Here is a 24,570-nt window from a genome sequence, read left to right on the forward strand (position 1 = left end):
GGGGCATATCCGTCCTTCTTCTTCCCCTCTTGGTGCGGGATTTTTTTTTGTGGCCAAAAAGGACGGATCTTTGAGGCCTTGTATTGACTATCGGCTTTTAAATAAGATCACTGTCAAATTTCAGTATCCTTTGCCGCTGTTGTCAGATTTGTTTGCCCGGATTAAAGGTGCCAAGTGGTTCACCAAGATAGACCTTCGTGGTGCGTACAACCTTGTGCGCATTAGGCAGGGCGATGAATGGAAAACCGCATTCAATACGCCCGAAGGTCATTTTGAGTACTTGGTGATGCCATTTGGGCTCTCTAATGCACCTTCAGTTTTTCAGTCCTTCATGCATGACATTTTCCGGAAGTATCTGGATAAATTTTTGATTGTTTATCTGGATGATATTCTGTTTTTTTTTCTGATGATTGGGACTCGCATGTGGAGCAGGTCAGGATGGTTTTTGAGATTCTGCGTGAAAATTCTTTGTTTGTAAAAAGCTCAAAGTGTCTCTTTGGTGTACAGAAGGTTCCCTTTTTGGGGTTCATTTTTTCCCCTTCTGCTGTGGAGATGGATCCAGTCAAGGTCCGAGCTATTCATGATTGGACTCAACCCACGTCAGTTAAGAGTCTTCAGAAGTTCTTGGGTTTTGCTAACTTCTACCGTCGTTTTATCGCAAATTTCTCTAGCGTTGTTAAACCGCTGACGGATATGACCAAGAAAGGCTCTGATGTAGCTAACTGGGCTCCTGCTGCCGTGGAGGCTTTCCAGGAGTTGAAACGCCGGTTTACTTCGGCGCCTGTTTTGTGCCAGCCTGACGTCTCACTTCCCTTTCAGGTTGAGGTGGATGCTTCGGAGATTGGGGCAGGGGCCGTTTTGTCGCAGAGAGGCCCTGGTTGCTCTACTATGAGACCTTGTGCCTTTTTCTCTAGGAAGTTTTTCGCCGGCAGAGCGAAATTATGATGTGGGCAATCGGGAGTTGTTGGCCATGAAGTGGGCATTTGAGGAGTGGCGTCATTGGCTCGAGGGTGCTAAGCATCGTGTGGTGGTCTTGACTGATCACAAAAATCTGATGTATCTCGAGTCTGCTAAACGCCTGAATCCTAGACAGGCCCGCTGGTCATTGTTTTTCTCCCGTTTTGACTTTGTGGTCTCGTATTTACCAGGTTCTAAGAATGTGAAGGCCGATGCTCTGTCTAGGAGCTTTGTGCCTGATGCTCCTGGAGTCGCTGAACCTGTGGGTATTCTTAAGGAAGGAGTTATCGTGTCTGCTATTTCTCCAGATCTGCGACGTGTGTTACAGAGATTTCAGGCTGGTAGGCCTGACTCTTGTCCACCTGACAGATTGTTTGTGCCTGCTAGATGGACCAGCAGAGTCATTTCCGAGGTTCATTCCTCGGTGTTGGCAGGGCACCCGGGACTTTTTGGCACCAGAGATCTGGTGGCCAGGTCCTTTTGGTGGCCTTCCTTGTCAAGGGATGTGCGGTCATTTGTGCAGTCCTGTGGTACTTGTGCTCGAGCTAAGCCTTGCTGCTCTCGTGCCAGCGGGTTGCTCTTGCCCTTGCCTGTCCCGAAGAGACCTTGGACACACATCTCTATGGATTTCATTTCTGATCTTCCGGTGTCTCAGGGCATGTCTGTCATCTGGGTGATATGTGATCGTTTCTCCAAGATGGTCCATTTGGTTCCTTTGCCTAAGCTGCCCTCCTCTTCTGATCTGGTTCCTGTGTTCTTCCAGAACGTGGTTCGTTTGCACGGCATTCCTGAGAATATTGTGTCGGACAGAGGATCCCAGTTTGTTTCCAGGTTCTGGCGATCCTTTTGTGGTAGGATGGGCATTGAGTTGTCGTTTTCATCCGCTTTCCATCCCCAGACTAACGGACAAACGGAGTGAACTAATCAGACTCTGGAGGCTTATTTGAGGTGTTTTGTCTCTTCTGATCAGGATGATTGGGTGACCTTCTTGCCGTTGGCTGAATTTGCCCTTAATAATCGGGCTAGTTCCGCCACCTTGGTTTCGCCATTTTTCTGCAACTCTGGTTTCCATCCTCGTTTTTCCTCGGGACATGTGGAGCCTTCTGACTGTCCTGGGGTGGATTCCGTGGTGGATAGGTTGCAGCGGATCTGGAGTCATGTGGTGGACAACTTGAAGTTGTCACAGGAGAAGGCTCAGCGTTTTGCCAACCGCCGCCGCGGTGTGGGTCCCCGACTTCGCGTTGGGGATTTGGTATGGCTGTCTTCTCGATTTGTTCCTATGAAGGTCTCCTCTCCCAAATTTAAGCCTCGCTTCATTGGTCCTTACAAGATATTGGAAATCATTAATCCTGTATCCTTTCGCCTGGATCTTCCGGTGTCGTTTGCCATCCACAACGTATTTCATAGGTCCTTGTTGCGGCGGTACGTTGTGCCTGTGGTTCCTTCTGCTGAGCCTCCTGCTCCGGTGTTGGTTGAGGGCGAGTTGGAGTACGTGGTGGAGAAGATCTTAGATTCTCGTCTCTCCAGGCGGAGGCTTCAGTACCTGGTCAAGTGGAAGGGCTATGGTCAGGAGGATAATTCCTGGGTGGTCGCCTCTGATGTGCATGCGGCCGATTTGGTTCGTGCCTTTCACACCGCTCATCCTGATCGCCCTGGTGGTCTTGGTGAGGGTTCGGTGACCCCTCACTAAGGGGGGGGTACTGTTGTGAATTTATCTTTTTGGCTCCCTCTAGTGGTTACTAGTGATTTGACTCTGGGAATGTCTGCCATCCCTTGTATGCTCACCTGGGTCGTTAGGTCAGGGGTGTTGCTATATAAGCTCCCTGGACCTTCAGTTCAATGCCTGGCAACGTTGTAATCAGAGCTAATCTGTTGTGCTCTGGTCTACTGATCCTGGTTCCTGCTAAATTAAGCTAAGTCTGCTTTCTTGCTTTTTGCTATTTGTTTTTGTTTGTATTTTTGTCCAGCTTGTTCATAATCTGTATCCTAACCTTGCTGGAAGCTCTAGGGAGGCTGGAGTTCTCCCCCCGGGCCGTTAGACGGTTCGGGGGTTCTTGAATCTCCAGTGTGGATTTTTGTTAGGGTTTTTGTTGACCATATAAGTTATCTTACTACATTCTGCTATTAGTAAGTGGGCCTCTCTTTGCTAAACCTAGTTCATCTCTGTGTTTGTCATTTCCTCTTACCTCACCGTTATTATTTGTGGGGGGCTTGTATCCTACTTTTGGGGTCTATTCTCTGGAGGCAAGAGAGGTCTTTGTTTTCCTCTTCTAGGGGTAGTTAGTCCTCCGGCTGGCGCGAGACATCTAGCGACCAACGTAGGCATGTTCCCCGGCTACTTCTAGTGTTGGCGTTAGGAGTAGATATATGGTCAACCCAGTTACCACTGCCCTATGAGCTGGATTTTTGTACTTCGCAGACTTACTTGTTCCTCTGAGACCCTCGCCATTGGGGTCATAACAGTTTTCTTCAAGAATGGTCCTGTATTTGGCTCCATCCATCTTCCCATCAATTTTAACCATCTTCCCTGTCCCTGCTGAAGAAAAGCAGGCCCAAACCATGATGCTGCCACCACCATGTTGGACAGTGGGGGTGGTGTGTTCAGGGTGATGAGCTGTGTTGCCTTTACACCAAACATATCGTTTGGCATTGTTGCCAAAAAGTTCGATTTTGGTTTCATCTGACCAGAGCACCTTCTTCCTCATGTTTGGTGTGTCTCCCAGGTGGCTTGTTGCAAACTTTAAACAACAATTTTATGGATATCTTTGAAAAATTGCTTTCTTCTTGCCACTCTTCCATAAAGGCCAGATTTGTGCAGTGTACGACTGATTGTTGTCCTACGGACAGACTGTCCCACCTTGGCTGTAGATCTCTGCAGTTCATCCAGAGTGACCATGGGCCTCTTGGCTGCATCTCTGATCAGTCTTCTCCTTGTTTGAGATGAAAGTTTAGAGGGACGGCCGGGTGTTAGTAGATTTGCAGTGGTATGATACTCCTTCCATTTAAATATGATCGCTTGCACAGTGCTCCTTGGGATGTTTAAAGTTTTGGAAATCATTTTGTATCCAAATTCGGCTTTAACCTTCTCCACAACAGTATCACGGACCTTCCTGTTGTGTTCCTTGGTCTTCATGATGCTCTCTGTGCTTCAAACAGAACCCTGAGACTATCACAGAGCAGGTGCATTTATACGGAGACTTGATTACACACAGGTGGATTATATTTATCATCATTAGGCATTTAGGACAACATTGGATCATTCAGAGATCCGCAACGACTGGAGTGAGTTTTCTGCACTGAAAGTAAAGGGGTCGGATAATATTGCACGCCCCACTTTTCAGTTTTTGAATTTCCACAAAAATTTAAAATAATCAATACATTTCGTTCAACTTTACAATTGTGTTCCACTTGTTGTTTCTTCACCAAAAATTTACATTTGGTATCTTTGCTTGAAGCATGATATATGGCAAAAGGTTGAAAAGTTCCAGGGGGCCGAATACTTTTGCAAGGCACTGTATATATGACATAAAGTGGTCATCCTTAACCTCACCCTTATAGCATAGCTTGACTGTTGCTTATCCAGTTTTAAGCCCCTTGCACAGTTGTTTCTGTCTGATGAATGTGCTTCAATCTATATATCATATGAAAACGATTATTATCACATGTTAATTGGTTATTTATACACCTGACTATAATCCTAGATATATAAATTATTATTATTATTATTAGATGTGCTGCTGTTTTAAAGGCAGATTTTGCTTTTGCTCATCCACTTTGTGTTAGGGCTAGCGGAACGCACCTAAGAATAATATGGAAGGTATCAGGTGTGTTTGCAACCCGGGGTCCACCGTGCAGAAAAACTCCTGCTGCTCAGTAATGGCGGACACTATATGGCGGTATAACGTGATCACATGGGTTAGCTTCACCCGGTATGAAAAAGGAGACTAACCCTGTTGCTTCACAGGGTCGCCGAACCGCAAAGTGAGTACTAGGATGAGATCACAGAACTCTGCCCCAAGGAGTGGGGGAAGAGTCCCTCTAGACCACTAGTGCTTGGCACCACTACTGCTGTGCCAGGGGAAAACTAAATAGACATTTACCGCACGAGAGTGCGTACAGCGCCGCTCTGACAGACGCCACTAACCACCCTGAGTAGGGCCAGGAAAGCGCACTATTTGCGCATGGTGCCGCACTGGCGGTTGCTGCTGATCTGACGCAGTAAGAATCGTGCTCTTGTTCTTGGATAGCACTGTCAGGTGCTAGGTAGCTCCAACATTCGCGAGCTTTCAACAACACTACGAATGGGAATGATTAAGGAGCAGTCACCAGAACAGGCATACATCCACACACACACACGATAACAGGTTTATACTAGCGCATGGCCATGCGAACCTTTTATAGCTGTAGCTCTCCGGGACCTTCCTAGTGATCCAATAGGAGCTGCCACAGGACCTGAGCATGTGACCCCCAATGAGAGGTCTTCCCTTGGGCATTCTCAGAAGAAGAAAAGCATAACTTAGTCCCAGGAGTACCTGCTCGCCGCTGATCAGTGCTGGTTATAATGGCTGAACCTGGAAGGGCAGCAGTAACCAAACGCAGAGTATCTGCCTGAGCCAGGCGCTGGGACCGACGTCTCTGCTTAGCAGGCTCCACTACGGCTGGAGGAGAATGGGAGACCTTAGCGGATGTGGTTCGAGATTCCCCCTGTGCAGCGGTGGGAACTCGACACCTAACACTTTGTAGTTTAATTGTTAAAAAAAGGAACTATTAACATTTCTATATTTTTAAAGCATTTTTACTTTGCAGCATATTTTTCCACACCTGCCTACAACTTTTGCACAGTGCTGTATATATACTGTGTACAGGCTGTCGCTTAATGTGCGATCATTGTAAACAGATCATTGATTGTAAGTAACAGATCCTTATACCAGAGGTGTCAAACTGCATTCCTCAACGGCCGCAAACAGGTCATGTTTTCAGGATTTCCTTGTATTGCACAGGTGATAATTTAATCACCTGCACAGAATGAATCCAGCACCTTGTGCAATGCTAAGGAAATCTTGAAAACACGCATGGTCTGAGGCCCTCGAGGAATGCAGTTTGACACCCCTGCTTATACCACTCCGATGACTAGAAGCGAGCAGCTGCAGGGATAATACATCTTCATTTTTCTCCCTGTAGCTGCACTTCCAGTAAAGCTGTTTAGTTTAAATACTATTTACTTGCAGATTAACCTTCTATCTATGCAGGTAAATATCTTTTTTCTAGAAGTGACAAAGTAGGCTTTAAGAAAAATGAGAAATAGACTGAAGTCTCCGTTTTCTTTTTACCAAATTCTAAATGAGTTTATCTTTAAAGGGAAGGTGCCACCAGTTTTCTTGTAGTTTGTTTTTTTGTAAAATTAAGCTTAACCCCTTAAACCCGTATGACGTACTATACCGTCGAGGTGGGGTGGGCCTTAATTCCTGGTGACGGGATAGTACGTCATACGCGATCGGCCGCGCTCACGGGGGGAGCGCGGCCGGGTGTCGGCTGCATATCGCAGCTGACATCCGGCACGGACCGCCCCCGGCACATTAACCCCCGGCACACCGCGATCAAACATGATCGCGGTGTACCGGCGGTACAGGGAAGCATCGCGCAGGGAGGGGGCTCCCTGCGTGCTTCCCTGAGACGATCGGTACAAGGTGATGTATTCACCTCGTACCGAACGTCTTCTCCCTGCAGGCCCCGGATCCAAAATGGCCGAGGGGCTGTATCCGGGTCCTGCAGGGAGCACTTCCGGGTCGGAGCAGGCTGCAGATGAAAGCTGCAGCCTGCTCCGATGAAAGTATGATCGCAGATCTGATAGAGTGCTGTGCACACTATCAGATCTGCGATCTGTGATGTCCCCCCCTGGGACAAAGTAAAAAAGTAAAAAAAAAAATTTCCACATGTGTAAAAAAAAAAAAAAAAAAAAAAAAAATTCCTAAATAAATAATAATAAAAAAAAAAATATTATTCCCATAAATACATTTCTTTATCTAAAAAAAACAAACAAAAACAATAAAAGTACACATATTTAGTATCGCCGCGTCCGTAACGACCCAACCTATAAAACTGGCCCACTAGTTAACCCCTTCAGTAAACACCGTAAGAAATAAAAAAAAAAAACGAGGCAAAAAACAACGCTTTATTACCATACCGCCGAACAAAAAGTGGAATAACACGCGATCAAAAAGACGGATATAAATAACCATGTTACCGCTGAAAACGTCATCTTATCCCGCAAAAAACGAGCCGCCATACAGCATCATCAGCAAAAAAATAAAAAAGTTATAGTCCTCAGAATAAAGCGATGCCAAAATAATTATTTTTTCTATAAAATAGTTTTTATCGTATAAAAGCGTCAAAACATAAAAAAATGATATAAATGAGGTATCGCTGTAATCGTACTGACCCGACGAATAAAACTGCTTTATCAATTTTACCAAGCGCAGAACGGTATAAACGCCTCTCCCAAAAGAAATTAATGAATAGCTGGTTTTTGGTTATTCTGCCTCACAAAAATCGGAATAAAAAGTGATAAAAAATGGTCACGTGTCCAAAAATGTTACCAATAAAAACGTCAACTCGTCCCGCAAAAAACAAGACCTCACATGACTCTGTGGACCAAAATGTGGAAAAATTATAGCTCTCAAAATGTGGAGACGCAAAAACTTTTTTGCTATAAAAAGCGTCTTTTAGTCTGGTTTCACACTTGCGTTTTTATCTGCATGCGTTTTTTAAAAAAAACGCATGTGTGAAAAAATGCATGTAAACGCGGTAAAACTCATGCGTTTTTATAGAAAAACACAAGAAAACAAGAAAAAAACAAAAAACCCTAACCCTACCCCTAACCCTACCCCTAACCTGAAATACGTGGCACTGAAATACGTGGCACTGAAATACGTGGCACTGAAATACGTGGCACTGAAATACGTGGCACTGAAATACGTGGCACTGAAATATCGTGGCACTGAAATATCGTGGCACTGAAATATCGTGGCACTGAAGTATTTACGTGCCACGTATTTTTCAGTGCCTGAAATACGTGGCACTGAAATACGTGGCACTGAAATATCGTGGCACTTAAATACGTGGCACTTAAATACGTGGCTCTTAAATACGTGGCACTTATATACGTGGCACTTATGACTGTCAGAAAATGTTCAGTAAACGGTTAGGGGTGAGGTTAGGGGTAGGGTTTCAGGTAGAATTGGGGAGTTTCCACTGTCCAGGCACATCAGGGGCTCTCCAAACGCGACATGGCGTCCAATCTCAATTCCAGCCAATTCTGCGTTGAAAAAGTAAAACAGTGCTCCTTCCCTTCCGAGCTCTCCCGTGCGTCCAAAAAGGGGTTTACCCCAACATATGGGGTATCAGCGTACTAGGGACAAATTGAACAACAACTTCTGGGGTCCAAGTTCTCTTGTTATCCTTGGGAAAATAAAAATTTGGGGGGCTAAAAATCATTTTTGTGGGAAAAAAAATATGTTTTATTTTCACGGCTCTGCATTGTAAACTGTAGTGAAACACTTGGGGGTTCAAAGTTCTCACAACACATCTAGATAAGTTCCTTGGGAGGTCTAGTTTCCAATATGGGGTCACTTGTGGGGGGTTTGTACTATTTGGGTACATCAGGGGCTCTGCAAATGCAACGTGACGCCTGCAGACCAATCCATTTAAGTCTGCATTCCAAATGGCGCTACTTCCCTTCCGAGCTCTGTCATGCGCCCAAACAGTGGTTCCCCCCACATAGGGGGTATCAGCGTACTCAGGACAAATTGGACAACAACTTTTAGGGTCCAATTTATCCTGATACCCTTGTGAAAATACAAAACTGGGGGCTAAATTTCATTTTTGTGAAAAAAAAAAAAAAAAAAATATTTTCACGGCTCTGCGTTATAAACTGTAGTGAAACACTTGGGGGTTCAAAGTTCTCACAACACATCTAGATAAGTTCCTTGGGGGGTCTAGTTTCCAATATGGGGTCACTTGTGGGGGGTTTGTACTGTTTGGGTACATCAGGGGCTCTGCAAATGCAACGTGACGCCTGCAGACCAATCCATTTAAGTCTGCATTCCAAATGGCGCTCCTTCCCTTCCGAGCTCTGTCATGCGCCCAAACAGTGGTCCCCCCCCCACAAATGGGGTATCAGCGTACTCCAGACAAATTGGACAACAACTTTTGGGGTCCAATTTATCCTGATACCCTTGTGAAAATACAAAACTGGGGGCTAAAAAATCATTTTTGTGAAAAAAAAAAATAATTTTTATTTTCACGGCTCTGCGTTATAAACTTTAGCGAAACACTTGGGGGTTCAAAGCTCTCAAAACACATCTAGATAAGTTCCTTAGGGGGTCTACTTTCCAAAATGGTGTCACTTGTGGGGGGGTTTAATGTTTAGGCACATCAGGGGCTCTCCAAACGCAACATGGCATCCCATCTTAATTCCAGTCAATTTTGCATTGAAAAGTAAAATAGCGCTTCTTCCCTTCTGAGCTCTGCTATGCGCCCAAACAATGGTTTACACCCACATATGGGGTATCGTCGTACTCAGGACAAATTGCACAACAACTTTTGTGGTCTAATTTCTTCTCTTACCCTTGGGGAAATAAAAAAATGGGGGTGAAAAGATCATTTTTGTGAAAAAATATGATTTTTTATTTTTACGGCTCTGCATTATAAACTTCTGTGAAGCACTTGTTGGGTCAAAGTGCTCAACACACATCTAGATAAGTTCCTTAAGGGGTCTACTTTCCAAAATGGTGTCACTCGTGGGGGGTTTCAATGTTTAGGCACATTAGGGGCTCTCCAAACGCAACATGGCGTCCCATCTCAATTCCAGTCAATTTTGCATTGAAAAGTCAAATGGCGCTCCTTCCCTTCTGAGCTCTGCCCTGCGCCCAAACAATGGTTTACACCCACATATGGGGTATCAGTGTACTCAGGACAAATTGCACAACAATTTTTGGGGTCCAATTTCTTCTCTTACCCTTGGGAAAATAAAAAATTGGGGGTGAAAAGATCATTTTTGTGAAAAAATATGATTTTTTATTTTTACGGCTCTGCATTATAAACTTCTGTAAAGCACTTGTTGGGTCAAAGTGCTCACCACACATCTAGATAAGTTCCTTAGGGGGTCTACTTTCCAAAATGGTGTCACTTGTTAGGGGTTTCAATGTTTAGGCACATCAAGGGCTCTCGAAATGCAACATGGCGTCCCATCTCAATTCCAGTCAATTTTGCATTGAAAAGTCAAATGGCGCTCCTTTGCTTCCAAGCTCTGCCATGCGCCCAAACTGTGGTTTACCCCCACATATGGGGTATCAGCGTACTCAGGACAAATTGTACAACAACTTTTGGGGTCTATTTTCTCCTGTTACCCTTGGTAAAATAAAACAAATTGGAGCTGAAATAAATTTTGTGTGAAAAAAAGTTAAATGTTCATTTTTATTTAAACATTCCAAAAATTCCTGTGAAACACCTGAAGGGTTAATAAACTTCTTGAAAGTGGTTTTGAGTACCTTGAGGGGTGCAGATTTTAGAATGGTGTCACACTTGGGTATTTTCTATCATATAGACCCGTCAAAATGACTTCAAATGAGATGTGGTCCCTAAAAAAAAATGGTGTTGTAAAAATGAGAAATTGCTGGTCAACTTTTAACCCTTATAACTCCGTCACAAAAAAAAATTTTGGTTCCAAAATTGTACTGATGTAAAGTAGACATGTGGGAAATGTTATTTATTAAGTATTTTGTGTGACATATGTCTGTGATTTAAGGGCATAAAAATTCAAAGTTGGAAAATTGCGAAATTTTCAAAATTTTCGCCAAATATTCGTTTTTTTCACAAATAAACGCAAGTTATATCGAAGAAATTTTACCACTAACATGAAGTACAATATGTCACGAGAAAACAATGTCAGAATCGCCAAGATCCGTTGAAGCGTTCCAGAGTTATAACCTCATAAAGGGACAGTGGTCAGAATTGTAAAAATTGGCCCGGTCATTAACGTGCAAACCACCCTCGGGGTTAAAATGGTAAATAAAATGTATTAATGCAATGTTTGCACTGTTTGCAAACATTTCTATATGAGAAATATTATATATTTTCTTACAAATATATATATATTGACCACTAGGGGGAGCATTTTCCGTTTTAGACCTCAAGCAGCTATAGTAAGACTTACCAGCTTTACTGTTAGCTGGAAAATTGGGGCAGTACCTGCTGACATCAGCATTTCCCTCCCCTTTTGGGTGGTCTAATATCCCTGGGGCAGAATGAAGAGCAGCATCACAGGGCAGAGCCATTTTGTGTGTGACTGACCTGTGATCTGCTATCACCAGCAGTTACTGCACCCATGTGGGGTGTATGGAGCAGCATTGTCTGTGCAGAGCTGTCTGTGACTCATCCCTCAGTAAGATAAGAAGGAGCTCCAGGTCTGCAGTGAATGGCCAGGCATTGTGGAGGGAGGGGAGAGATACATTGTATGGCAGAGAGAGGTGTCAGGTGTCACCTCTCTCTGCAGGCTGTGAATGCAGCTTACAGGAGATCACATGCGGAGACAGAGCAGGAGGACACAGGGCTCCAGTGCACTTCTCTCCTGTGATAGAGAGTAAGTGGAGCTCGGCAGATAGCACTGGGCTATAATAAAATGGCTGCTAGTCACACCTACAGCAGTGAGTTGTGCAGCCCACAGGGGGGTGCCCAGCTCACTGCTAATGCAGATACAATGTTATAGATAGGGTCAGCGCCGGTCTATTATCTCCTATGTCCATGGGGTGCCGTGAACCGCTGTGAAACCAAGATGTCAGCCCCCAGTTCCTTCTTTAAACTCATATAACACAGGAAATCTGTTTCACATGCATTTAAAACTTGGTTATAGCAGCATGTTATGCTACATTACAGTGATTTATTAATGATCTACAAACGCGGTACCTTACCTTTAAAGGCTCATGTTCTTTCCCATGCTATGATAAGCAGATGAAGTCCTGGCACGTCTAATCAGTAAACTCTTCCCATAAAGTAATGTAGGAACATAATTTCTTAGAACTCAATTTTTTTGCTGTTCCTCTAGTATTCCTCCTGGAAAGGTATCGCAAAGGCACTGTTCACACTTTTGTTTTTATAGCATGTTAAATGTAAGTACCACAGTGTATTCTAACATGAGGGCTGACGTATGACTTTGCAGAGGTATACAGTAGAATATGTTGCTCCTAGGCTCTTGTTATAAAAAATAAAAAACAAGGTAATAATGTTAAAAAACACATGGCACACTTTATTTATCTGCACTTCTTAATAGAAAAGTGATAAAAAATGCTTTGCTATGCAATGCATACTGGCCCAGCATATGCTACATAATTCATGGGACCTATGTGGACTTCCAAGTATACATCCAGGTATTTCTCGTACTGTATATGAGTCGCCCACCAGGGCCGTGGGGTACTCAGTACCGGGTCAGCTACTCACAGGGGGATGTCACGGTTGCAGCGACTTGGTCCGTGGACCTGGGTGCCCATTTTAAAGGGTATGTCCTAAAAGTGGTTTTGAATAAAGTTTGTGTTCACGACGCCACATATGGTATTCGGTCAGTGGGGACCGACACTGCTTAAAAGGGTCCTCTGGGGTGATGTTAAGGCAGCTGAGATGGTATAACTTCCCACAGGTGAAGTATGTCCCCAGTGTTCCCTGTCTATGGATGAGGATGGTGAGTGGTGCAGTAAAGAATGGAGGACACAGGTGTACAGTCTCTTTACCTGGTTTACTGGAGACTTCAGGCAGCCATAGTCCAGGGCACTAGATCACAGGTACAGGCAGGGTCCGGCCGGCTTGGAAGTGAATTCAGAGTCCCCCTTACCAGGTGAAATTAAAAGCCTTCCTCATAGCATGGTGGTGTTGTAGTCCCTTACTTCCTATGGCTTCTGGCAAGGTCCTCACAGTTCTCTCTGTCCTCCATGAAAGTTAGGATACAAACCCATATGACAGGTGGAATGAGCCTTTTTATAGGGTCTCTATCATGACCCGGGCTCTGAGTCACTGTGTCTCCTGGGTATTAGGGCAGACAGGTGATGTGTAATCCAGCTGTCCTGCCGGTTTCTGCTGTAAGTCTTAGAGTCCCTCACAACCTCGGTCTACCGGCTACCGGTTATCTGCACTTCACAGGGAGATAACTCAGTCGCCGCTGTCCTCACCAAATGTCACTCTCCTGTGCTTCGCTCTCCTGCACGCTCACTAAACAATATTCTTCCTTTCATATTCTCTTTTTCTCCAGGAGCTGTAGCAAGCCTGGCTACACAACCCCTTCAGTCCTTCCGACACTCAATGTCTGAGTTCTCTGTCCTCTGACAAACTGCCTGATTTCCTTGCCCTCCAGACCAGCATATAGGGAAGTTCCCCTTAATCTGGGTTCAGAGCTCCCCCTTCTGGCCTGAAGTGTGAACATGTTGTGTGCATTATGTTTACCTGATAGAAGAGATCCTTCATCGCTTCCAAGCGTAACATCACTCCCTATGAGGAAAGCAATGCCACTGTGACGACCAGGACCTGGGGCGTCACCTATACCTGCAATTTTACCCTCAAAAATGGCAAATGAATAGGAGTGGATCTGCAGTACCCCTCATTGATTAATATCTCACATCTTGAAATGCTCTACTCATGTCTTACAGGATTATTTCTTAAGAGAAAAGGACATGGTTGTCTTTTGACTCTTTAGCTTTTTTTCCAGCAAATTCCTGTATTCATGTTGAATGTACTCCTCTTTGGGAGAGGGAGGTATAGGTGATGGCAGCTAGTATATTATCATGGTTGACTTTTCCTGTTGTAGAATTGACTCCTGCTCTTTGTTCTGTTCCTTTGCAGATGTTGGTCCCTCTAGCAGATTGCTTTTGTCCAGCGAAACCTAAGTCTAAAGTGGAAAGGCCTGGTAAGTATGGAAGGCACCGTCTTAAGTATTGTGAATAGAGATTATCTATGAACTAGGATTTTCCTCTTCTAAAAGATCATGACAACCACACCAAATGGAGAACATTGTGGCTGTACGTGTCTTAGACCCTGTTCAGATTGGATTTCTGCAGGTAGCGCTGAGATTCCGCCTGAATCTGCCTACAAACGGGATTGAGATGAACATTCAGTAAGAATATCAAAGATCAGTACAAGGACCTCTCCCGTGATCTATTTGTACACAAGACTGTAACTATAACATAGGGACTTCTAGAAGATACAAGGATTCTTCACCAAGTACAAGTGGATTCTTTACTGTAAGAGCACTGATGCTATGGATCTCTTTATCTGAAATGGTTATTATGGTGAAATCACGAAAACAGTTATAAAAATAAAGACCCTGGATGTCATTCATAGTTAGTAAGGCCGAAAAAAGACATTTGTCCATCCAGTTCAGCCTATATTCCATCATAATAAATCCCCAGATCTACGTCCTTCTACAGAACCTAATAATTGTATGATACAATATTGCTCTGCTCCAGGAAGACATCCAGGCCTCTCTTGAACCCCTCGACTGAGTTCGCCATCACCACCTCCTCAGGCAAGCAATTCCAGATTCTCACTGCCCTAACAGTAAAGAATCCTCTTCTATGTTGGTGGAAAAACCTTCTCTCCTCCAGACGCAAAGAATGCCCCCTTGTGCCCGTCACCTTCCTTGGTATAAACAGATCCTCAGCGAGATATTTGTATTGTCCCCTTATATACTTATACATGGTTATTAGATCGCCCCTCAGTCGTCTTTTTTCTAGACTAAATAATCCTAATTTCGCTAATCTATCTGGGTATTGTAGTTCTCCCATCCCCTTTATTAATTTTGTTGCCCTCCTTTGTACTCTCTCTAGTTCCATTATATCCTTCCTGAGCACCGGTGCCCAAAACTGGACACAGTACTCCATGTGCGGTCTAACTAGGGATTTGTACAGAGGCAGTATAATGCTCTCATCATGTGTATCCAGACCTCTTTTAATGCACCCCATGATCCTGTTTGCCTTGGCAGCTGCTGCCTGGCACTGGCTGCTCCAGGTAAGTTTATCATTAACTAGGATCCCCAAGTCCTTCTCCATGTGAGATTTACCCAGTGGTTTCCCGTTCAGTGTGTAATGGTGATATTGATTCCTTCTTCCCATGTGTATAACCTTACATTTATCATTGTTAAACCTCATCTGCCACCTTTCAGCCCAAGTTTCCAACTTATCCAGATCCATCTGTAGCAGAATACTATCTTCTCTTGTATTAACTGCTTTACATAGTTTTGTATCATCTGCAAATATCAATATTTTACTGTGTAAACCTTCTACCAGATCATTAATGAATATGTTGAAGAGAACAGGTCCCAATACCGACCCCTGCGGTACCCCACTGGTCACAGCGACCCAGTTAGAGACTATACCATTTATAAACACCCTCTGCTTTCTATCACTAAGCCAGTTACTAACCCATTTACACACATTTTCCCCCAGACCAAGCATTCTCATTTTGTGTACCAACCTCTTGTGCGGTACGGTATCAAACGCTTTGGAAAAATCGAGATATACCACGTCCAATGACTCACCGTGGTCCAGCCTATAGCTTACCTCTTCATAAAAACTGATTAGATTGGTTTGACAGGAGCGATTTCTCATAAACCCATGCTGATATGGAGTTAAACAGTTATTCCTGAGGGTATTATCATTATAAGTTATGGGTAGTGATGGGCGAACCTATGGATGTCCGGGTCTGATGGAACATCTAAAAACAAGTTTAATTCGGGTACCAGAACGGTCCCAGACCCCAATCACATGAATGAGGGGGCCCGAACATCCGTTGTTTGCCGTGCTGTCATCTGCGTGACAGCACAGTAAACACCGGGCTCTGATTGGTGGTAAGATGAATAAAAGTAAAAAGGTTACCGCCAGTCACAGGCGTCAGATGATGAGAGAGTACTACTCTAATCGGCGTACACCTGCTGTAACAGCGAGAGCAGGCGTCACTGATGGGAGTATTCAGCAGCTGGCGCCTGTGCTATAAATAAATCTGAAAAAACTGACATGGGTCTCTTCTGTTTTTGATAATCAGCGCAGGCAAAACCAACATACGAACTGCAACCCTCAGCTGTCAGCTTTATCATGGCTGGTTATCAAGAATAGAGGGGACTCACACCGTTTTTTTTTTTTTTTAAATGATTTAAATACATTTAAAAAAACATTGTGGAGTCCTCCTGCTTTTTGACAACCAGCCAAGCTAAAGCCGACAACTGAAGGCTGGTATTCTCAGACTGGCAAGGGGCCATGGATATTGCCCCCCCCAGCCTAAAAATAGCATCCCCAAAAAAGGTGCATCTGTTACATGCTCCAATTCTGGGTCTTTGCCTGTCTCTTCCCGCTTGCCCTGGTGTGGTAGCAATTGGGGTAATAGGTTTGTGGTTCATGTCAGCTGTTTTTTTGGCTGCTGTCATCAAGCCCAGAGGTTAGTAATGGAGAGGTGTCTATAAAACCCATAGTTAGATTGTAAAAAAAAAAAAAAGACAGCCAGAATAAAATTCTTTTTGAATTAATAAAGCACAGTTATGCTCATTTTATGCGTAATTCACGGAAGCCCATGGCACCTGTAAAAGACAGAAAATAATAAAGAACTATAGTACTCACCTTTCTGCCTAACCCTCCGATGCGCATGCTCCCTGCTCAAGAAGAAAAATAATAAACACATCACTCGCCTGTGCGATGTGAAGGTAATCTAGATCTGTCCCACGAAGATCTGTGTGATTTGGCTAGCGGTCACATCAGTGATGCGACTGCTATCCATGACAGCCGGCTCACGCTGAAACAGGAGCGTAATCACTAGTGATGAGCGAATATACTCGTTAAAAAAAATACACACCAGGAGATACAGCCTTCCCAAAACCCTGTCTGATGACAAATGCACACTTAGCAGGATGCAGCAGGCCTCCACTAATAAAGGCTAGGAGCGGCTCCTAGCCTTTATTAGTGGAGGCCTGCTGCATCCTGCTAAGTGTGCATTTGTCATCAGACAGGGTTTTGGGAAGGCTGTATCTCCTGGTGAGTATTTTTTTCTGAGTTTTTTTTCTAAGTTAGCTGTTTTATGATATTAGTGGTAGGACCCGCAATACTATGGGGACCCTTGACGTTGGGTTGCGGGCTTACTTTGTTTTGGCCAAAATAATAAACCAATACCTCATATAGTGTATGTGTTTATCATATACATACATTTTTTTGCACTATATCATATCATCAATTCTTTTTTTGCAGGATGTGGCCAGGCCTCTTTACGTTGGTTAGGTTTTCTGGGGCGTCTGTCGCCGTGTGCTGCATATTATAGTGCTGGGCAGCCCGCCTGTTAATACAAGGGGCGTCATTAATAGGTTGCATACCAGACACTGTGCACCACACCTATCAGTGTGACTGGCGTCCTATGTGAGTTATATCAATGTGCATTTTTTCTACTAGGCAGCCAACCCGTGCAATGTTTGGAGAGTGGGGGTGGTTGTTTTTATCAAGTAGGGTGCACTCGTGCCGCTCCTAGCCTTTATTAGTGGAGGCCTGCTGCATCCTGTTAAGTGTGCATTTGTCATCAGACAGGGTTTTGGGAAGGCTGTATCTCCTGGTGTGTATTTTTTTCTGAGTTTTTTCTATGTTAGCGAATATACTCATTACTCGAGATTTCTCGAGCACGCTCGGGTGTCCTCCGAGTATTTTTTAGTGCTCGGAGATTTAGTTTTTAGCACCGCAGCTGAATGATTTACATCTGTTATCCAGCATAAGTACATGTGGGGGTTGCCTGGTTGCTAGGGAACCCCCACATGTAATCAAGCTGGCTAATAGCTGTAAATAATTCAGCTGAGGTGATGAAAACTAAATCTCCGAGCACTAAAAAATACTCGGAGGACCCCCGAGCGTGCTCGAGAAATCTGGAGTAACGAGTATATTCGCTCATCACTAGTAATCACACTCCTGCAGTGTGTAACGCTGAGCTGCCTTGAGAAAAGTCACCGAAGTTCATAGCTGATGAAAGCCTAACTTACTGCCAATCAGAGCCGCCGGTGTTTCTCCTGCTGTCCCACGGATGACAGCATGGAAAACAGATGATGATCAGGGAGCCAAACCTGAATGGTAACATCGACTTCCCGAAAAGTCTGTGTTCAGGATCCATGCCCAGACACTAGGACCCCATGCTTTACTGTTCGGGTTCACGCATCACTAGTTGTCAGTACTAGATTGCTGGAGAGTGATTGCTGACCCAGGGATTCATTCTCATTGTGATGTGCAGAGTCAGGAAGCATTATGTTCCCAAAATGAGGAAAATTATTATTTTTTTCTCCCATGAAGTGGGGTAAATCTTCCTCTAGATCAACATTACAGGGAAATAGGCTGAACTAGATGGACACATTATCCTTTTTTATCCTTATAAACTACAACTTGGTTAACTGTTAGATCTGGCTACAAAATAGCTAAACAAACAAGTTACGGTAAGATTGTCAGAAAACACATTTATGGGAATTACTGATGGCCTGTTTCCTATAGCTAGAAACCGACTTTCCGTAAATAGGAAATGTTATAAGCTGCAGATTAATGAGCTATTAGCTAAATGGGTTTCTTAAACTAGACAATTTACCTTTGAAAAGCCTGCATTTTATTACAGTAAAAATGAGATTCATTTTATCCAAACCGATCAAAGCTTGCTCTTTGTATTATGTTTTATGCTCCTTTTTCTACCATGTGTCCGTCCTTTAAGATAGACCTCTGTCTAAGATAAATAAATAACTTTACATTACTATCTTGACTTTCAAAGGGGTATGTGTATCTTCCTTCCTGCCAAACACGTGGTGCCTTGCAAGCTTGCAATTACTTAATTTACCCAGCTATGCCCCCTTTAAAACTTTTTAGTTTGTGTTTTCTTTTCTTTTTCCCATTTTTAACCTTCCCACTTGCTTTGTACATTTACTATCTCTGAGCTGTTTTTTTTAGAAAAAGGTTGTCTCCCTGATCAAATTGGTTTCTTTCTGTAAGGCTACGTTCACATTTGCGTTGTGCGCCGCAGCGTCGGCGCCGCAACGCACAACGCAAACAAAAACGCAGCAAAACGCATGCACAACGCTGCGTTTTGCGCCGCATGCGTCCTTTTTTTCATTGATTTTGGACGCAGCAAAAATGCAACTTGTTGCGTCCTCTGCGCCCGGACGCGGGCGCCGCAGTGACGCATGCGGCGCAAAACGCAAGTGCGACGCATGTCCATGCGCCCCCATGTTAAATATAGGGGCGCATGACGCATGCGGCGACGCTGCGGCGCCCGACGCTGCGGCGCTGACCGCAAATGTGAACGTAGCCTAAACGATAAAGCCGCATTTGTTTGGTGAGGCTTCCATAATGCTCGCCTGATCATTATCTTGTTCTGCTCTGTATATAAGATCTCCTTTTAGAGTCCTTACGCAAAAAAAATAGTCTATCTTTTACAGCCAAGTGCTGTTCATCTTCCCGAGACAGCTGGAGGAGAACATTGATCCTTATCCGTATGTTTTTTAGATAATGAATGACAATTCAGCTTAGATTGTATGTTCTTCATAAGTCTTCTATTTGAGGTAGAATAATGATCTGTTTCTATGCCTTCTCTACAGATACCATATGTTGATATAAACATCAAAGGCCTCCTTTAAACTGTCTGGGGATTCACATGCACATTACTGTAGAGGTGATTGTGCTTGTGGATGAAAACCCACGTGTGCACCAGCTTTTTTCAGACTTACTGAGATATGAGCCTGCTGTGCATGCACATCACTAAAGGTTGCCTATCCAAGATTATATAAAGTTCTCATACCCATTCGGTGAATGTCAGTCAAATCCTCCGCGTTCAAAGAAATGGCAGAGCATCTAATCTGTATATAATTGTCCCAATTCTTTTACCCCCCGATGGCTTAAAGGGACACTGTCACCTGAATTTGGAGGGAACAATCTTCAGCCATAGAGGCGGGGTTTTCGGCTGTTTAATTCACCCTTTCCTTACCCGCTGGCTGCATGCTGGCTGCAATATTGGAATGAAGTTCACACTCTGTCCTCCATAGTACACGCCTGCGTAAGGCAAGATTGCCTTGTGCAGGCATGTACTACGGAGGACAGAGAATGAACTTCAATCCAGTATTGCAGCCAGCATGCAGCCAGCGGGTAAGGAAAGGGTGAATCAAACAGCCGAAAACCCCGCCTCTATGGCTGAAGATTGTTCCCTCCAAATTCAGGTGACAGTGTCCCTTTAATCCTTTACTATAGAGGCCCCCATCCACATTAGATCTTGGGCCAACACCTATCTTTCCCAACTCCCCCATACCAAAGAACATTTGTCTCTGCCAAGTGCTTCCGTGTTCTCTATGATCGAGCCCCTTCCAGAACATGCTGGCGTTGACTTATCTTCCCACTGAACAAAAGAATCAGCTGATGGATCCTTCTTCAGGAGCCCCAAGAAACTTTAGATAATTGTCTGAAGTCGTTGGGTTCTAGCCGACTTTTGGCTAATATATATATATATATATATATATACGGTATATATATATATATATATATATATATAGGAGCCTTTAGGGGAATAAACTGCTGTCATTGACGATTGTCCAATCACTAAAGTGTTAGGGTCAGTTTTCTGGTGTCCATACAACTTCACTCATTTATCTGTCATCGACCTCTCCCGATTTTCCAGACTTTGGTTCAGCCATGTGTTTTGTATTGGAGGAAGAGTTAGCTGCTGCAAGACTCCTCTACCGATGACCATAGAATAAGATCAGGCAATGAAATTCAACTTGCCTGATCCTTCTTTTTGCATTTTTAGAGGTGGTGCGAATGGATTTGCAAGTGCTGATACAGTGGCCACGACCGTAATCTGTAACCGCTAGACTGGAGCCTTAAGATCCACCTCTTACCTGATGGCATCCATGGCTCTTCTATTGATTAACCTGCCTGGCGTCAGGCCAGCTAATCAAGAGGCGCTGGAGATGCTGTCAGCTAGGAGCCTGTTTTTAAGGCTCTTGTTTAGTGGACACAGATTAATGACGTTGCCGGTGGACCTGGCCCTGCGATTTAGATGTAATAGAGCTTTAATTATGGCAGTGATGGGTATGGACTTCTGCTTTCTCATCTCCTTTGTATGTAACCACTGAATTAATAAATGCCTGTACTACCGGTCAACTATTTAATGGTCCACTAAATTATTTATTCTAATTTACTTTAGATACAAACAAGGAAGACGTGGACGTTTCAGATAAAGATCAGAAAGATTCTTCTGATGAACTGAAGGATGCGGCTGAAAATGAAGACGTAACTGAAGCGGATAACGACAGTGGTAAGGAAGAAGAGGAGCAAGCAGAGGACAGTGAGGACGACGCTAATTCTAACAGTGGTGCTAAGGATTCAGAGGAGGACTCGGCGGTGGAGAAATCTGACCCAGAAGATGAAGAAGACCAGGACAGTCATCCACAACCCACAAGCACTCCGGACACTGAAAGTGCCTTGAGGCATCGCAGAACTGAAGCCGTGGACAGTGGACAGTAGACCAACATATTTCCATAGGGGTGTATTGTTTATGGACCAAAGATACGTCTCCTTATTATTGCTGCAGTTTTTATGGTGTGATTTATGGAAACTTCCTTTATTACAGCCACTTTGCAGGAAAGGTTTAGAAGTCGTCTCCCAGTGTTTAGGTCCATAGCACAAGACTTTCACAAGTTGTTCTTTTGGGGTTTCAGGCATTGCCCGTTTACGTCGTGAGATCCCCCCCTTACTTCTAATTTACATCAGTTTACACCAGATTCTTTTTTTAACGAGATAAGGAATTAGTCATACAATTTTTATAACCACAAATTTTTAACTGTTTACTTTTTTTTTTTTTTTTTTTTTATAGATTTTGTTCTTAGTTTCAGGCACAGTGTGTATGGTTTATAGTGAAATACAGATGTTTTACTTGTTTAGTTGAAGAAATCTTTTCCTGAGGCACATCTTACCAATTAAAGGGATCACATCTAGGAATTCGAAAAAAAACCTTTTAAAAGCAAAAAAAAATTTCTAAAATAAAAATACACCCCCTAACTGTCTGTTAAATCCTTCTGTGGTCCCCACCGGTCACTGATTTTTATTATTTCCTACTACAAAGACGTCATGTACATCCACATGACCACCACAGCCAATCGGCAGTCTTGAGCTGTACACGCTAACATCACCGCTGAGACCATTTAATTGGTTACAGTGGCCAAGTGGATGGACGTGATGTCATTGCTGTGGAGTAATAAAGATAGACTAGCGGGAATGAAAGCAGTGGCGGCACTCCCAGCCTGTGATGTTAGTTTGTTTTTGTTTTGTTTTTCACTTTTTGATACATTTTTTGATGGTAGCTTGTTGAAGTCCTGAAGAGCCCCTTTAAATACCTCCTCCTCCTTTTCTTGTGATCAAACTGACAGGCAGATTACAGCAATATCATCTGGACTGGGACTTGTATTAGTATGTCTATAAGTTTTAGCATAGGCTGCTTAGTTGTTATGCGGTAGGTGATTATTATTTTATTTAATTATCATTGTTAGCTTTTGTAGCTATGTCTTTTTTGAAATATTAAAATATTTCTACATTTAAAGTAGCAGAGGGGAATCTGTAAATGAAAAACCTTTGAGTGACAATCTACCCACTGTACATACAGGAGTGATATGAAACATCTCTCATTATCACCCACATCCATGGCCTTACTCACCCCTGTTAATACATGAAACCTCTCCCCGAGGCCGAGAGGTCCGTCCCCTTATTAGACCACTATCCGACCATTCTGTCACCGTAGCCTGATTCATCCTGCGAGATATATATTATACCTGGTTAAAATGACCACCCAAATTGACAGAAAATTGGCTGGTTCTTCCAAAAAGAAAGGCCACTATACACACATATATCCTTTTTATAGGGTTTGTCCTGACTATATCCTCTGGTAGGCTATGTGGACGCTATAAAGACTGGTCCCCCAGTAAAGACTGAGAAAATTACAGTATTAAAAATTAAGATATGTGTGGGAAGGCAGAATAAATACACAGCCCACTAATAAATGCTCATTAGAAGTTTTCCCCGGTGAAATATCACCCTAAAGCCGTGACTCTTGTTAATAAAGTTTGCAATATAAGGTGTAGGAATAGATAGGACATTCGCCCGTTATGATCTCCAAGTCTTTATTCCAGTAAAAATATAAATTTCATGAGCATTAGGGCAGCCAGACTTATGCAAGCTCCCTCCTCACAAGACCAGCTGTTTCGCATCTCACTTGACGCTTTCTCAGGTGCATCCTATGAGACACACAAGGGCTGTTGAGCTGGACTTGTTAGGAGGGAGCTTGCATAATTTACCCGCCCTAATGGTCAGGAACCTTGTATCTTACTGGAAGTAAGACTCAAGTGTTAGCTGAAACTCCTAAACCCTTCATCCAATTTTAATGTGGATACCCTCAAATGAAAGCTGAAAGTCTGAACTTCAACTGCACATGAATTGTTTTGTCTAAAATTCATTGTGGTAATGTCTAGAACCAAAATTAGAAAAATGTTGTCTCTGTCCAAATATATATGGACCTACCTGTATTTCTATGTACAGATGCATAGTGAGCACCCCCTGTTTGCTGGGACCGTCATGGTGACATTTGTGTGTACAAGGGTGTGGGGCTGTTAACAAAGTCTTTGCCTTCTGACAGAACACTGGTCTCATCCCGAAAATGGCTGAGGGTCATGTGATGCAATCAGTCCAGCAGCAGCAGCATCGCTTGAAACATTCTGCGCATGGACTCGATATCTAGGACTTGAGCAAAGGAAGGTATTTAAAGAGCTCTTAATATTTTAAAATTTTGTTTTTTTTAAATGGTGGGTATTAACGAAGATGTGCAGCAAATAGGAGGGATATGGATGACGGCCCTGAGCCCCCCACCGATCACTCAAAAAGCCGGTCCGCGGACTGTGTGCACGCTCACACAGAAGCTCAGCATTGCTGCAAAAGCAGCTTTTTGAGCCACTGGTGGGAGTTTCACTATCCGGCCCCCCATGATTTGCTGCACATCTTGGGTACTAACTATCAGTTAAACATAACCAATCTTTCCCTTGCTTTGGTCCTGGACGTCCAGCACATAAACACCTACGCAGCGTGCAAGACGACTTTACTAACCGTGTAAGGTGACTTCACAGTCTGCGACAAAATAGAGCAACGCTTCTCCTGAGTCAGTATTAGTAAGTGTCCAATATTCCCCTAACACACACATTTGTAAAGATATGGATAAAGCGTCCAGCCTCCTCAGGCTCAGGTCTCTGACTGCAGCAAACATTGCTCCATGTGCTTCTTACTCACCTGCCCATAAATCTTGTTGATAGGTATGGGATATGTATATATAACTTAGACTAAAGAAATGCTCAAGGAAGTGTATAAAAACTCACAAATCTTGGGAAATATATGTCGTCCTAATGCACTGATTGAGACTCTAGTGATATTGCCTACTGAGCAAATATAGGACTGTCTTCAATCAGCATCCCCTGTTTTAAGGTGGCAATACTTTTGTTGTGCTGTGGGCCAAATACTCTCTGCTGAATGCTACTCTTCTTGACCTCCC

At 43.6% G+C, this 24,570-nt stretch overlaps 1 protein-coding gene across 3 annotated transcripts in view; it reads left to right on the top strand.

Annotated features, from left to right (window-relative positions):
* The window catches only part of LOC143804498 (thioredoxin-related transmembrane protein 1-like), a 133,523-nt gene extending 110,945 nt beyond the window's left edge, over positions 1 to 22,578 (top strand). For all 3 annotated transcript variants that reach the window (XM_077282641.1, XM_077282639.1, XM_077282642.1), the window contains 2 exons: positions 13,840 to 13,903; positions 21,187 to 22,578. In XM_077282641.1, coding sequence (XP_077138756.1) covers positions 13,840 to 13,903; positions 21,187 to 21,506 — 384 coding nt within the window. In that variant the 3' untranslated portion in view covers positions 21,507 to 22,578. The remainder of the gene's footprint in view (positions 1 to 13,839; positions 13,904 to 21,186) is intronic.
* The last annotated feature ends 1,992 nt before the right edge of the window (positions 22,579 to 24,570 follow it).

Source organism: Ranitomeya variabilis, chromosome 2, assembly GCF_051348905.1.
Source record: "Ranitomeya variabilis isolate aRanVar5 chromosome 2, aRanVar5.hap1, whole genome shotgun sequence".
Lineage (NCBI taxonomy): Eukaryota > Metazoa > Chordata > Amphibia > Anura > Dendrobatidae > Ranitomeya > Ranitomeya variabilis.